Source organism: Python bivittatus, unplaced genomic scaffold (genome assembly GCF_059951505.1).
Source record: "Python bivittatus isolate LINGU-HERP-01145 unplaced genomic scaffold, Pbiv_v1 ctg000430_np1212, whole genome shotgun sequence".
Taxonomy (NCBI): domain Eukaryota; kingdom Metazoa; phylum Chordata; class Lepidosauria; order Squamata; family Pythonidae; genus Python; species Python bivittatus.
Genome location: NW_028277071.1, coordinates 2,802,765 through 2,819,426, shown reverse-complemented (window position 1 = coordinate 2,819,426; position 16,662 = coordinate 2,802,765). Strand labels below are relative to the sequence as shown.

Genomic DNA, 16,662 nt, shown 5'->3' with positions numbered 1-16,662 from the left:
AAACAAATAAGCAAACTGCTGTGAATGAATGTAAGGCCATTTTGCTTTAAAAACTAGAACTTTCTTCCTATCTTCATACAAATGCAGAAAACTTCTTTTTTTTTTTAGTTCTCATTGCTGTCAGTAATTACAAGCTGCTGCAACTCTTGCCATCCCACTGAAGAAAAGCCGACAACTATTGAGATAACAAAAACATGTTTACTCTTCATGGTTTCCTAGGACCTTGATTCTGAATTGTTGACCTTTCCATTGTCATTATCAGTTCCCATATCATTATTTCATCTTCATCTCCTAGTGGCAGGGGGGCTGTAGTTGTAGGCACCAGCACAAGTAGAAATACTCTTAATGAAGAACAGCATTGGGAAACATCGATTGTCTTACAGATAAAACCTTTTATTCATTATGATGATACTGCAGCCTTGATTTTACTGCTTTTGCCTGAAGCAATGTACATGATTCCCAGCGCTAAATGTAGGATCAGTGATCCTCTGCCTTTTCTTCACAAGCAGTATCAGTCAGGAGACTTCATTATTGTGGGCATTCTCTCTCAGATTTACATCTTCTATGCAATGATAGACTTCAGAAAACATCCATCTAAGAAGCTCTTTGAGGACATTGTGTAAGAATTTTTACACACACACACACACAGAGAGAGAGAGAGAGAGAGAGAGTAGAAAGAGAATAGAATAGTTCCTTTATTGATGAATCATTTTTATGCTTATACTGTGACACAGAAAAGGGCAGAGTAGATTAAGTACAGAAAAATAAAATCTCAGTAAATTCTTCTGCAGAAGCAATTATTTTTAAAGAAGGGGAATACATGTTTTCTGTCAAAGAAGTATTCATGTTTATTTGGAGACCAGTAGTCAATGCCTTGAGATTCTACTTTGTGAAGGGAAAGAGGATTCCTTTGAAGATAATTTGAGGGTAAAAATCATTATTGGAACAAAATCATTCTCATATTAGTTTTCAAAAAGTATGATTATTGGTCCACAAAACACTTTGATTATTGGATGGGTGAATTAATCAGGTTGCCAATAAGTGTCATTTGTAGGTAGGAAAATATATAGATAGACAACATATTGATAGATCATTAGATGATTGATAAATCATTAGATAGATAGATAGATAGATAGATAGATAGATAGATAGATAGATAGATAAGAGGGAGAGGGAGAGGGAGAGGGAGAGGGAGAGGGAGAGGTAGAGGGAGAGGGAGAGGGAGAGGGAGAGGGAGAGGGAGAGGGAGAGGGAGAGGGAGAGGGAGAAGGAGAGGGATGTTAAGAACATTAAACTTAACTGACATATACCATGTATCACAATTTCAGCAGAGTGTATTGTGATAGAATATATAATGCTTATTTTAGGGTCATGACTCCAATGTACCAGCACATCCTGGCTTTAGAATTTGCCATCATGGAGATCAATAGAAATCCCTATATTTTACCAAACCATACCCTGGGCTCCCATATCTATAATACCTATTTTAACCCAAGTTGGACATACCGTGCCTCATTGGAACTCTTCTTTACAAAGGGCCAATTCATACCTAACTACAACTGTGATATTCAAAACAGACCAATAGCAGTCATTGGAGGACCTACCTCTGATATCTACCTATTCATGAATAACATCCTTTCCCTGTACAAGATGCCACAGGTATGTGGTTTCCATGGAATTTAGTGATAGGAGGTAAAGATCCATATAATGTTTCTCTACAGAAATGTTCATGAGAAAAAAATATTGTGATTGAAATAAAGAAGCTACATTTCAGAAAATGTAGGCTTCTGAAGACTGCAAGTGAACTGTCGAGTGGTTTGGTAATGCCACAGGGCCTTAATTCTTAAGCTGTTTTGATGTTTCAAGGGGCTACAGTTTTAATGGATGTGCTATATGTTGTCCAGGAGTAACATTTCATTGGTTATTTCAGAGAAAGAATTGCTAAACATGTGGTGGTACATAGTCAGGATTGCAAAACTGGGGCTGGGAACACATGAGGCTTGAAGACTATACTATTCAACCCTTACTTAATACCTGACTGTAATTGTACAACTATATTTTGCTGTATTTTTCAGCAAAATCAGTATTCTCCAAAGTGAATATAATCAAGGTTCACCCAACCGAGTGGTTAGGAGTATTTTTTTTAAGAACACTCAATATTGATTTTGTTTCAGTTTCTCTCTGCCCTGCTAATATTCTCCTTGGAAGTGAGATGAACTTCTCTGGGAATATTGTATCAGCAGAGTTTAAAGGAACTGGAGGAATTACCAATTAAATAATATATTGTAAATTAATCTTAATAAATAATATTTAATTTGGGGTATACAAATTGCATCACTTAAACATTTAATTTAAGTGATGCAATTTGTATGCTCCAAAGTAAATATTGTGCCTTGAGATATGATGTTGGAAATCCCAGACATGCAGATTATTCTCTAAGTTTTCCTACAGAAACATAGCCTGAGATGACTCATATCCATGAAATATAAACTGGGGTAACTGCTTGAAAAAATAAATGCAACTCTGAACCATGGACCTATTGCTTATGCTTGCTTATGCAGCTCAGGCTTAGAAGTGATGGCATAGCAATCTCCATATTCAGGTGGAGATCTGCTGATTGCATTTAGTACTCTTCTCTTAACTCATGAGAGTTTTGAGAAATGCTGAACCTTCCTGTCCCATTAGCTCATTTGAATATGAATGTGAAACTTAGATGGAACTGGGTTTTGGTTTCTAATTTGGTGGACAAAACAAGGGAAGGAATATGAGTATACACCAACTTTTTATTTTATACAAAAATAATATGAATCCCCCCCCCCTTTTTTTTCTGTTTGTTTCTCTGTTTCTAGCTAATATATGGTTCTGCTCCTGAAATTAGTGCAAAAGGACAAGCTGCTTTTTACCAACAGATGTTACCAAATATGGACCATCAGTACAGGGGCATTTGTCAATTACTGCTATATTTCAAATGGACATGGGTTGGGATGCTGTCTGTGGACAATGACAGTGGTGAAATGTTTCTACGCAGGGTAGTTCCCATGGCTACCCAGAATGGTATCTGCTTTGGCTTCATTGCAAGATTTCCAATAACTGTTTATTCAAATAATATTATAGAACTGTTAGAAATAGGATTTGACACATACAAACTGGTTATGAGAAGTACTGTCATTGCAGTAATCGTTCATGGTGAAATTGGTAACATGATAACTCTAAGATTTCTTTCCAGTAATTTGAAATATGAGGATTTATCACTATGGACAAAAAGTAAAGTCTGGATTATGACACTCCAGATAGATTTCACATCACTTCCCTTTCAAAGAAATAGTGACCTGGCTTTCCTGCATGGTGCTTTATCTTTTGCAATTCACTCTGAAAAGGTGTTGGGATTCCAGCAATTTGTTCAGACGAGAAACCCTATCTTGGAAAAAGAAGACAGTTTTATTAAGATGTTCTGGAAAAGTGCATTTGAATGTTCCTTCTCCATCTCTGTAATAGAAGAGGAAGATGAGGACACCTGTACTGGAGAGGAGAAACTGGAGACTCTTCCTACATCTGTGTTTGAAATGGACATGACTGGGCACAGCTACAGCATCTACAATGCAGTTCATGTGGTGGCACATGCTTTGCATGACTTCCATTCATCTATAATGAAATACAGAGCAGGAGACCTTGAAGCCAAAGGGAAACTTCTGAACCAACATCTATGGAAGGTAAAATCCCAAGCAGGCAAATTACAGAGGGCTCACTCTATCTTTCATCTAGATTTCTGAAGAATTCATTCTTCCAAGAATTCATTCTGAAGAATTCATTCTTCCAATATAGGTGAAAGTGTGTACTTTTGCTAAACATACATTGATTGATTGGTTGGTTGGTTGATTGATTGATAGATTGATTTACAGTCCAAGACCAAGTCATAACATTTAAAATACAGCACACCATTAATACATACATATGTAACAATACATACATATAGAATAGGAAGAAACCGTATAAAATTAGGAATTGATTGGAGGCACCAAATGGTTCCTTTAAGCTAAAGCTATAAATAAAAACGTCGCTACTGCCTTCAAAACACCCAGGTATTGCTCATTTAGTAAGACTAAACATACATTTCTCTCTAGCTGAAGTCCATATAATTTCTTTTAAAACATTGTATTCTGTATATCTATTTGAGCAGAGAGCAATCTGCTATTTGCTCATTTGGTATTAACAGAGGTATTCTTTTCTCCTTACATGGTTTTCTTATGTGTTTACTGAACCTCTCCATTGTGAGAGGTTTCTGAAATCCAAAGACATACTCCAAATTCAATTTCTTTGAAAGGAAATCAGTGTTGTTATTTCTGTACTAGACATTTTAAAAAAAATTGTAATAAGGTCCTCATCATTAGTATTCTAACATTTTTTTATAAAGCCTTCTGTATCATCCATCCCTTCACACTCTCTTTTATATTCTCCTCAATATAGATTTTTGTCTCTCAGTTATCTTAATCTTTTTTTCCCAGATCCATTTGAAATAATATTTATCCTCTGTTTTTAACTGCTTAATACTGAGATCTATTATTTTGTTTCATTTCTTCTGTGCTATGAAGACTGTGTAATCATAATTACCATCAGTAATGTTAAGTATTAATGCTGTTATTATTATTGCCCATTATGCTTCACAAACCTTTAAAAGCATTGCTTATCTATATGCTTTAAAGGGGAGAAAGAGTATTGTTGTACAACCTGATATGTATTTCCATTTCTTTTCTTTTCTGATTTAGCTTAACCACTTTATGAGAAGGATTTCATTCAATAACAGTGCTGGGCAAAAAATTTGGTTCAGCAAAAATGGAGAGTTAGAGACCAGATATGATATTATTAATTGGATCACATTTTCAAATCTGTCCTTTAAGAAAGTCCGAGTTGGAGGCATAGACCTCATGGATTCCCAACAAAAGACATTCACAATTGATGAGGATGATATTGTATGGCCAAGTAGGTTTAACCAGGTATGATCCAGTCACATTTTTGGCCTGTATTCAGCCCTGATTTCACCACTCCTAAAGCTCCCTTAGAGCTAAGATCTTCCACAGCAATGACCTTCAGAAACAAACTCTATATGTATTCTCTCCCTGAAATTTTTCCAGCCTATCTGGTAGACTTAGAAAGTCTTTCACTGGTAACTTCTTGGATACCTTCTAGGGTAAGAGTGTGAATGGAAAGAAAGGAGTAGGCAAGAAAGAGAGTTGCCTGTAGAAGGAATGAGACAACTTTTACATTCACTAAGAGCCTTAAGGATGTGCAAAAAGAAAGATGGGCCAAGGAAAACTTCAGATCAATCCCTGTGTCAAGTGATCTTTTTCTTGGTAATGAATAAAGTAATGAGGTCAATATTTATGCTCACATTAAGTCAAAAAGCTATTCAAAACTTTTCCACCCAAAAGCATCCTTCTCTGTCTCATTTTATTATGCCAAAAAGAAAGATATAATGGATGGATGCTTCTAAAAACACTAAAAACACTGAGATGCCAACTTCTCAAAGATAAAGTTTTTCTAAATGTATTTATTCATGGACAGGCCCACCCACTTTCACTGTGTAACGGGAAGTGCCATTCAGGCTACAGTAAGAGCAAGATAGAAGGGAAGCCATTTTGCTGTTATGACTGTCTTCAGTGTCCAGAAGGGAAGATTTCTAACAGGGAGGGTAAGAGATATCATATACCTACCTCACTTGAAATAGCATTGAATGAATCTGTGAGCCAAGGATATCATGAGAAAATTTAGCAAACTATTGAAGATTGACAGTTTCACTTGGCAGATCAGACTATAAAATAGGGATTCAGTAACTAAATTGCAAACATTTCCGTTACTGGTAGCAAGTAGTGCATCTCAGACCAAAGATTTATGCAAATCCAAATTAATGGCAACTATACTAAAGTATATACTTTTCAGAATTTAAAGGGCAGTCCTCATTTTGAACACTTGTACAATCAATTTTAATTCCTTCACTGCAACTTTCTTTCATAGACATGGATGAATGCTTTCAGTGTCCAGAAGATCAGTATCCCAATGAGAAGCAGGATTTGTGTTTTCTCAAAGTTATAACATTCTTGAAGTACAAAGAAACTTTGGGGACTGTTTTGGCCAGTTCTGCTCTTTTCTTTTCTTTGGTCACAGTTGGAGTCCTTTGGATCTTTATTAAGCATCAGGACACTCCCATAGTCAAAGCCAACAACCGGAACCTCACGTATGCTCTCCTTGTTGCTCTCCTGTTATCATTTCTTTGTATTTTGCTATTCATTGGCCAGCCTTCCAAGGTGACATGTGTCCTTCGTCAAACCGCCTTTGGTATCATCTTCTCCATGGCTATTTCTTGTGTGTTGGCCAAAACCATCATTGTGGTTCTGGCTTTTATGGCCACAAAGCCAAGATCCAAGGTGACCAAATGGGTGGGGAAAAGATTAGCCATGTCCATTGTGTTGGGCTGCTTCTTAATTCAAGGAATTATTTGCACTATATGGCTGACAATCTCTCCTCCATTCCCAGATGCTGACATGAATTCAATGGCAGAAGAAATCATTCTAGAGTGTAATGAAGGATCTGCCTTTATGTTCTACTGCGTCTTGGGCTATATGGGCTTTCTTGCTATTGTCAGCTTTACAGTGGCTTTCTTAGCAAGGAAATTGCCTGATGCTTTCAATGAAGCCAAATTTATTACCTTCAGCATGCTGATATTCTGTAGTGTTTGGCTGTCCTTTGTTCCAACATATCTGAGCATAAAAGGAAAATATATGGTTGCTGTGGAGATCTTCTCCATTATAGCCTCTAGTGCTGGGTTACTGATTTGCATCTTTTCTCCCAAATGTTATATCATAATGTTGAGACCTGATATGAACAAGAAAGATCAGCTAAGAAGCAAAAACCAGAGAAAAACATAACATTATATGGCTCATTAGTATTTCATATTATCAGTTGTGAGATGGTGGTTTGCTAGATGTGAGATCTGCCTTCTCCTGGCTGCAAAAAGACTTTGTTAGCTACAAATTGCTAAGAATTTGGCAGAAGAACTGATTTCATCTGGGAACTGTTCCTGGAGGACCAACTCAGAGGATCTTAAATCTTCATTAAGACACTTGCAGTTATGGCAGCAAACTGGCTGATGAGAATCTCCAGTACTGAATTTTATAGCATTTACAAGTTTATAATGTTGGCATTTTCCTGAATTTTTAGATGCCCCATTTTCCTCTTTCAATTTCTTTGGTTACTTTGCTAATGGGAATTTACAATCAAGTTTCCATTATTTGGGTGGATTACATCATTTTGCTCTTTATTCTTGGACCTTTATTTTAAGCGCTTACCACTGGATGGATGGATGGATGGATGGATGGATGGATGGATGGATGGATGGATGGACGGACGGACAGACAGATAGATAGATAGATAGATAGATAGATAGATAGATAGATAGATATTTTAAAAAGCCATATTATACATGGGATAACAGAAGCATTTAACATTAGACTAGTATAGCTTACCTTGTTATAAGCCCTTTCAAATTCTTCATTTTTAATTTTCAGTTTATAAGTAAAATAATATATTGCAACTCAAATATATTGAGCTATTCATTTGTGTTAGTTGACCATAACCATTTTTAATGAGTTTTGCTGACTTTTTTTGTTGTTGTTGTTGTTAAGACATTGAAATTTTAACAGAGGATCTGTGTATTCCAACAGTAACATTGTTAGAGGCTGTTAGGACTGGAGTGGTAAAAACATATCTAAAAATTCAAAATTGAAATTGTCTTTGCCCCTCAACCTCTGCAGCTAGACTTTAAAAAAGGGTATTGGGGGTGGATTACAAAACTGAAATCATGTAATGGGTAGATTCCAAACCTGATTATAGAAGTTGAGCTACAGAGAATGCCTTGAATTTGAACTATTTTTTAAAGTGCTATTACAAAAAAGTGACAAAAATACAACAAAGGAAATAAAAACTTGGCATAGTATATCATTATAACAGTAAATAGTTACAAAACTGTATGTATTTATATAATGCAAATATTATTCAGATACATATATATTTCTAATACATTGGTATGACTATCATGTTTTTTTAACCTACTGTATTCTTAATAAATGCATCCCATATTTCATTATACTTGTCCATACAAATTCTACATCTATAGGCAATCTGTGCATAAGCGCAAACACAATCAAGTCTTCAATCTATTGAGTGAAAGGGCCATACATTTATCTTTCCAATGCTGCAGTATCAGTCTTTGTGTACATTTTTTTGCAAATCCAAATCAAATTTTACTGTGGCTGTTAACCAGCACATTTAGGCTTTGCAAACTGTAGAAGGATGCTCTGATTAAAAAAGAAGTCCTGCTGAAACTGAAGTTCTGATTCTACAATTCCACAAATCACCCAGCTGAAGCAGACTGGATCATAAAGGAAGCAGTTGCTTCTGAGCAACAAATCAAATCAGGTATTTTCAAAGCATTTTCTAGCCTGCTTGCAGATTTAATGGACTCACTTCTGGGTATACTAGGTAGACTAAAAGAGCACGGCTACCTTATGGTTTTCAAGTATGTAAGGACATAGAGCCATCAGAAGCTGTTTAATCAAGCTTTCTAAACCACATGTCTCTGCTAGCATCCCAAACTCAGTTAAAACCCAACAGGAAATAGCATATGTTAGTTACTGACTTAAATTAATTTTCAACTTAGTGGCTAGGACTCTTCCAAATAAATTCCAGCCTTCTTGGTGGAAATCACTTAGTTTCAGTATGATAGACTTCTGCCTAGTGCACTGATCTCCAGGAATTGTGACTAGGCCAAATGATTTCTTAAGCAATGTGTCAGTGGTATTGACCTTTAGAATGACTTCAAACAGGAGCCACCTTACTTTATTACAGTAAGAGCAGGACAGAGGGTTGCACCAACTCATGATTTCCTTAATATCACATTTATTATTTATTTATTATTTATTAAATTTGTATGCTGCCCATCTCCCCCAGCAGGTAACTCTGGGCGGCTAATATCACATCTCAAAATACTGGAAGAGCTTTTACAATGGGCTGCTATAATGCCCTTCCATCTGCTCTTTTGGAGGGCAAAATGTGCAGCCTTTCTAAAATAAGCTTTTCTGTCCGTATGGTGAAGAGTAAATTGAAACTTTGTGCGCTCTTTTATAAAAATATTCAGGCTATCTATCAATCACAACATATTCAGTCACAACATGAGCTTTAGGCAGGACTATGGATGACTACCTTAAACACCTAATTAGTTACTCAGGAGGGGGATAGTAATTAAAAAACAGAAAAATATACATTCTATGATCTTTACCATTTTGCATCAGTTATGAGAAAGTGTTAGAAGTCATATTTATAGTCCATAACCACTTCCTGAGAGGTAAGCTTTCAAGGATTAGACCTCAGGGCAATGTGTATACAACCATCCAGCAGACATGGTTGATTGGACCTTGCTGGATATCAAAAGTGGCTTCCAATTACAGGGGGTTATACAGACTTGAGTATTAACCACTTGACTGATAGATCATATGTATCACCTCCTCCTCCAAAGAGACTCTGTAACTGGTACTCATCATCTTCTTCAAAGACCTCCCTCCAAAATAAGGGATTAATAATTACGAACAGTTGTGCAAAATGTCTAGGTCAAAAGAAAGCTTCTTCAAAACCAGGCGCTCCTCTGCCTCTTTAAAAGCAGGGTGCACTTCTCCTGAGCTCAGGCAGTATTAGCCATCTTTCCAATCCAGCCAAATACACGCACCTAGTTCTCCAAAATAATCATCTGGGCATGGTTCTATCCTAGAGATGGCAACGCTTTTATTCCAGAGTACTCCACACACATGGTCAGATTCCAAAGCTCCAAAGAACACCAACTCTGGGGTTGAGCAGTGCAATATCTTCTCTGAAGTTGACTGAGTAACTGGCTAATGAATTCAATCCACTCACTAAACTAACTGCTGTTCTGGTTGCAATGCTATATTTTCTTTTGTTACTTATGGTAGTGAAATCCAACAAAAATGACCTCGAGAATGAATAGTATATGTTTTGGTGCACACAAGTAATGAAGTCAAGGGAAGTGGTCACTTTGGAGGGCAGACTCAGAGGAGAGCCAATGTTTCATGCAGCACCGTTCTTTTCCCCACCTTCAACCAACCTGCTCACACAAATCCAGATGAGAAGAACACAGAGTAGACAGGTAGCAAAGTGGAGAATGCCTAAGACTAGTTGGTGGGTCATGACTAAGGGGGTCACAAGGTTCTGGGGTAGGACATCATAGGACATCACACTGTTTCATTGACAGAATGGTCTGGAAGAGAAGATCTTTCTTCCTCTTCTACAAAGTTGGGGAAGTTTTCTAAAGTTCTCATTAGACATTAGGTTTCTTTTCTTGTTGTCAGTAATTGCACCTTATCTATCTCTTGCCATGACAGTGAGGAAGAACAGAGGTCATGACTGCTGTGGTGAAAAACATTTTTTTTTTTTTTTAGGTAGAAGGTCACCTAGGACTGATTCTGAATTGATGACTATTCCACTGTAATTATCCATTCACACATCATTATTTCAACTTCACCTCTTTGCCCTAGAGATTTGCCATAGCCATAAGGACAAGTAGAAATATATTTAATGAAGGATAACATTGGCTTACAGAAAGAACATTTCTATTCAAGATGGTGGTAATTAGAACCTTGGTTTTAGGGCTCTTATCTCAAGCGGTGTGTGATATTCCCAAAGTTATATGTAGCATCAGTGACCCTCTGCCTTTCCTTCACAAGCAATATCAGTCAGGAGACCTCATTGTTATGGATTTTCTATCTCACATCTACATCGTCTATATGATGATAAATTTCCAAAAACGTCCCTCCAAAGAACTCTTTGAGGACATTATGTAAGTTTTTTAAAGACACGCACAGAAAACAGATTATTTTGAATTGTTATGCCTGTTTTTACAATCACATTAGCCTCAGCTCCAGTATCTGGTGGATGGCATCTTCATCATCCCCCACCTCCTCCTACATCATCATCCTCTCTTCTTGTTCTTTCTTCATAATCCTCACCCAAACAGCTCTGCTGAGACCACCTTTCAGCTGTGGGGAGAAGAAATATTCAATTGTTTCACCCCCCACCCTTTCCCACTAATTACGTGATAATAGCCAAGAACTGCACAGAAATGAATTTGTGTTAGGAAAAATAAAATTAAAAAAAGGGAAGAGGACAAACTTTTGTTAGCTCTGTGATAAGATATTGTTAGGCTAGAATGTCCCTAAAGTAGAAGTACTTTAAAGGAATGGTTGAACTGGAATATGCATAATCTCCTCAAGTTGAAAAGGGGTCATGTTCCTTACTGATCTGAGCTTTATGTTCAGTGCATAAATCCATTGTGTAACTAACAGTTTTCCCTGGAAAAGGGTGGTTTTGTATTTGTATTGTATTTGTATTTGTACTGTTTCTTCCATATCAGCTATTACTCAAGGGAGTTGGGTTTTGCAAAATGGGTGTTGTAGCAAACTGCTCATTGCATCAAGCACATTCTCAGGGAAGTCTTAGAACTACTCCAGTGATGTATATTTCCACCTGAAATGCATGTCTCTGTCAAGTTTCAAACAATTTTTTAAACTTCTTTTTAAAGGTAACTTATAGAGGGAAGAAAAAGTATCACTTTCTTCTGATGATTCACTATTGAAATTAACTTCTTTCCCAATTTTCTCTCCCTTAATAAGCCACAGAAATGCAAAATACAGTATAAATTTATGAAACTGATGTCTAGCATGACTATCCTTCAAAGCAAATGTCTCACAGAGGAAATGGAGGAAACCAATTCTCATTTTTTAGTTCAAAAATATTGGATCCTTTATTAGTCACTGTGTTTGAATTATGTTTTTACTATGATGATGGGAAGGGTCAGAGAAGATTTATAAAATGAGTATTATGTATTCATTTTAATTGATGCAAGCAAAGTTTTAAAGGAAATTGAGTGACTGTGATTCTCAAATTTGCACCTGTGTCCTTTTGAATATCAACAATAAATGATTTCAGTTTTTTTAAAAAATAGGAAAAAAGTTATTACATGAGGGAATATGAACTAGAAGAATGTTGAGGCAAAAATTATTCTTAGCACTGATAGTTATCCAAAGAATATGAAATTTGTCCTTTTGCAGGTTACTTAAAATAAAATAAATAAATAAAAAATTGTAATGATAGTTTATCATACTCACCTGAAAGGAAGCATATTATCAGATTTTCTTTAAACTGAATATATCATTCCCATTCCAGGCTCATGACTCCAATCTACCAGCACATCTTGGCCTTAGAATTTGCCATCACGGAGATCAATAGAAATCCCCATATCTTAATGAATCATACCCTGGGTTTCCATGTCTACAATAGCTACTTCAGTCCAAGCTGGACCTACCGTGCGTCATTGGAACTCTTCTCTACAAAGGGCCAGTTCATCCCTAACTATGACTGTGATAGGCAGAATAGACCAATAGCAGTCATTGGAGGACCTACTTCTGAAGTGTGTCTCCACATGGCTACCATCCTGTCCCTCTACAAGATGCCACAGGTGTGGTGTTTTTATGGTGCATACACCAAGTAGATAAAAGTCTATCTACTATTTTCTTCTTTTTATTGAAGTATTCATGGTCTGGCATTTGGACTTTAACTATTCTGTTTCTTTGTTGTTGAGCGGGTGGGGGACTAGAGGATTCATGGGTGTGCCAAGCCTTCCCAAGGATTAATGCTGTCATTTTCCCCCTTCTTTAAGGGAAACAATTGCTAAAATGGTGGAATATCCTCAGGGCTACAGTGTAGAAGGAATAATTAATGGGAAAATATACTACTTTGCCATTCCAATTCCCATGAACGCTATTGAAAGAAAAGAATGGGAGAGGAATTTGGGGGAAAAGATATATAGAAAATGAGATATTGGGAAGTTTTTACTTTTTACTTTTGTTTTTTGCTTTAATACAGACAGAGAAATAAGATCTTAGTGGAAATTTTGCATCAATTGTACCTAATATACACTGTAAGAGAAATTCTTGTATTGCTGTTGCAACATAACATTAGAAACTCCAGATTTAGAGAATATGTTACAAACATTGCTTTAGTCACATAACACTTTATGTTCAGTTTCTAGGAAATTTACATGATGTACATACTAGGAACGTATGGTACAACAATGTATCAATTCTGCTAATGCAGTTCAGCCTTGAGAGTGACAGCGTACCAATTTCCATGTATAATTTAAGGACAAATCTCACCATTTTAATCTCACAATTTTCCCCCCTAGTCTACACTTTAATGAATTATTGGGTAGATTCTGGACTTCCTGGTCTGTTAGTATGCGCTGAAAATGAATGTTAAATATAGATGAATTCCTGAAATATGGATTGGATCTTCATTTTTATTTTGAGGGCTAAAATGGAGAAATAGTGCAACTACAAACCAAATTTTTAAAATGTAAACAACTTGTTTCATTTGCTCAATGGCCTAAATATGTATTTTTCTTAGCTAATATATGGCTCAGCTCCAGAAAGTAATACAAAAAACCAGGTGGTTTCATACCAACAGTTGTTCCCAGATATGGACCATCAGTACAAGGGCATTTGTCAATTATTGCTGCATTTCAGATGGATGTGGATTGGGGTCCTGTCTATGGAAAATGAGAATGGTGAGAAGTTCCTACAAAGTGTGGTTCCCATGTTTGCCCAGAGAGGGATCTGCTCAGCCTTTGTTGAAACATTTCCAATAATTGTTTATTCAAATAGCATTGCTGAGTTGGTCGAAACGGGCCTTGAAATGTACAAAGTGGCTATGACTAGCACTGTTAACGTAGTAGTCATTTATGGTGAAATTCAGGAAATGATAATTCTGAGACTTTGTAGTAATCTGAATTCTGATGATGCACCACTACAGAAAAAAAGTAAAGTCTGGATCATGACACCTGAGATGGATTTCTCATCACTTCCCTTTCTAAGAGATAGTGACCTAGGCTTCCTCCATGGTGCTTTATCCTTTGCAGTTCACACTGAAAAGGTGTTGGGATTTCAGGAATTTGTTCAGAGGAGAAAGCCTATGTTGGAAAAGGAAGACAGTTTCATCAAGATCTTTTGGGCAAATGCATTTGAATGTTCCTTCCCCACCTCTGGAATGGAGGAGGAGGATGGGGTCGCCTGTACTGGAGAGGAGAAACTGGAGACTCTTCCTACATCCGTCTTTGAAATGGACATGACTGGCCACAGCTACAGTGTCTACAATGCAGTCTATGTAGTGGCACATGCTTTGCATGACTTCCATTCTTCTATAATGAAATACAAAGCCGGAGATCCTGAAGACAAATTGGAACTTCTGAATCAACAACTTTGGAAGGTAAAGTTAAAAACCAATTTCAGACTGTTCAGTGTATCTGCAAAATAGACTAAATTGAAAATAAATACATTATTCCAAATGAGTAATGAAAGGTGTAATTTTGCTAAACATCGTTTTCTCTCTAGCTGTAGTTCAGGCAATTTCTTTTTTAAAATAGTATTCTATATATTCATTTCAAAAAAATATCTTCAGTATGTATGCCTTTCATTTTATCTTAATGAAGTTATTCCTATGTCCCTATACGATTGTTCTTTCTGTTTCTTAAGCATCCATTTTTAAGAAGTTTATCAGGTTCCAGCATTCCTTCCAGGTCCAAGACAGGAAGTCCTTGGAGAATGCTGTCATGTCTGCAATTTATGTTTTATGGACACCTATGCAGGCTAAATATGAAATAACGGTTCTCATTCTCATTCATTATTCAAATGATGGAGGATGGAACTAGGTGATCAGCTACACTGGGCTTGACACTTGCTAAGAGTGAAAAAAAAGGGGAAAAAAAACGGTTGGGGAACTGGAAGCTATAGGAACCTCAGGTGAAGGGGATGATGTGATCCTAGAATTCCCCCTATATATACAGATATATACAGATCAAAATAGACAAGGCAGTGGTAAGAGAACACCTAGCTGCTTTGAAAGGCTTTAAGGTGCTGAAGATGGATAGATTACGTCCCAGAGTGCCAAAGGAACAGAGGGGTGTGACCTCAGAACTGCTAACGGTCATCTTTGAGAACACTTACAGTACAAGGGAAGTGGCTGAAGTGTTGCACTTCTCTGTTCATCTGGGCATTTTAATAGTTCCTAAAGGTACTGAAAATTGTATTTTTTAATTCCCTATTTTTTTTCATCCTCCTGATACTGTATTTAGGTCTATTATGTATGTTAATTGTTTTACTCTATATCTTTGTCTTCTGATTGCCACATCATTATAATCATGATTAACACTATTTATTTATTAACATTTTAACACTATGTATTTATTAATAACACTATAAATAACATTTATTAATAACACGATGTATTTATTAACATTTTTATTACATTACCTAAGCTTCCTTCCTTAAGCTTTCAAAGCCTTATTACTGATAACTTTGAAAGGGGAATGAAGGTAATCACTTTATGGTAACAGTCTATGCATGGGATATCCTTTCCTTACTTGAGCTCTCAGGCTAGAGATGTAGAGCTGTGATGTCGTCCTTTCATACCACAAGTTTCATGACTCCTTCATCCCAGAGAGGGGCCTATTTCTTGACACTGCATTGCCTCTTGGTAATCAAGTAATGCTTAAAACCATTGAGTGGCCCCTGATACATCTCTGTTTACTTCACTTTCTTCCAAATTTAGCTCAATCACTTTATGAAAAGCATCTCATTCAATAATACTGCTGGGCAAACAATTTTTTTCAACCAAAAGGGAGAATTAGAGACTGGATTTGATATTATCAATTGGATCACATTCCCTAACCTGTCATTTCGAAAAGTCAGAGTTGGAAGAGTAAACCCCATGGATTCCCAAGAAGTAATGTTCACCATTGATGAGGATGCTATTATATGGCCAAGGAGGTTTAATCAGGTATGGCACAGTTACATTTTGGCTTGTGGATAGACATCATTTCATCTTTCTGTGAGCTCTCTTCAATCCAAACTGCCATGCAGCAATTACATTCAGATGCACAGTACTTCATATATTCCAAGATCTCTAAAGATTTTCCAATCCATCTGGGTGACCAGTCCAACTGGTGACCCCCTGGGCATCTTGTAAGGTCTGTGTCTGAATGGAAGGATGGGGGGGGGGGACTTTTAGGAAAGAGTAGTTCTGTATTTTGGCGATTGGACTCAGAAATAGAAGAGAACATTTTTGCCAGCTCTCACAGAATAAAATAAGTTGGTCAAATGAAAGATCTGAATCAAACATTCAAAAAACAAATGTTACACAAAGCTTTAGTGGGTAACAAGGAAAGTTTTCCTGCAGCAATTTGGATTTCATAGAAAAACAAAACAGAATAAACATCCATCCAGTTTGCAAACACCTGCATAACTTATAGTCCTTATTTAATGCTATTGAGTGCTTAATATTGGTAGGTCTGAGTTCTCTCACTCCATCTGAAGGCTTCCTTCTCTCTTGCTCTTAAAGTGAAACAGAAGGAAGCTCACACAGGCTTGCAGGCAAGCAAGCAAAGTAAAATGATATTTCTAAACACAGTATAACTAGGAAATAATATTTTTTTTCTATAAAGAAAAGGCATTTTCTTTTCTGCTTCATGAACAGGTCCAGCCTCTATCTCTG

The 16,662-nt window shown here is 36.6% G+C and overlaps 2 protein-coding genes across 2 annotated transcripts; both read left to right on the top strand.

Annotated features, from left to right (window-relative positions):
* The first annotated feature begins 1,371 nt into the window (after positions 1–1,371).
* Positions 1,372–5,238, top strand: LOC103050607 (vomeronasal type-2 receptor 26-like). The gene is made up of 4 exons (XM_088143972.1): positions 1,372–1,659; positions 2,850–3,710; positions 4,896–4,991; positions 5,185–5,238. The coding sequence occupies exons 1-4, from the start codon at positions 1,372–1,374 to the stop codon at positions 5,236–5,238; spliced, it is 1,299 nt and encodes a 432-aa protein (XP_088000098.1).
* Positions 5,239–5,577: 339 nt separating this feature from the next.
* LOC148215268 (vomeronasal type-2 receptor 26-like) lies at positions 5,578–6,920 on the top strand. The gene is made up of 2 exons (XM_088143971.1): positions 5,578–5,686; positions 6,010–6,920. The coding sequence occupies exon 2, from the start codon at positions 6,012–6,014 to the stop codon at positions 6,918–6,920; it is 909 nt and encodes a 302-aa protein (XP_088000097.1). The 5' UTR covers positions 5,578–5,686; positions 6,010–6,011.
* The last annotated feature ends 9,742 nt before the right edge of the window (positions 6,921–16,662 follow it).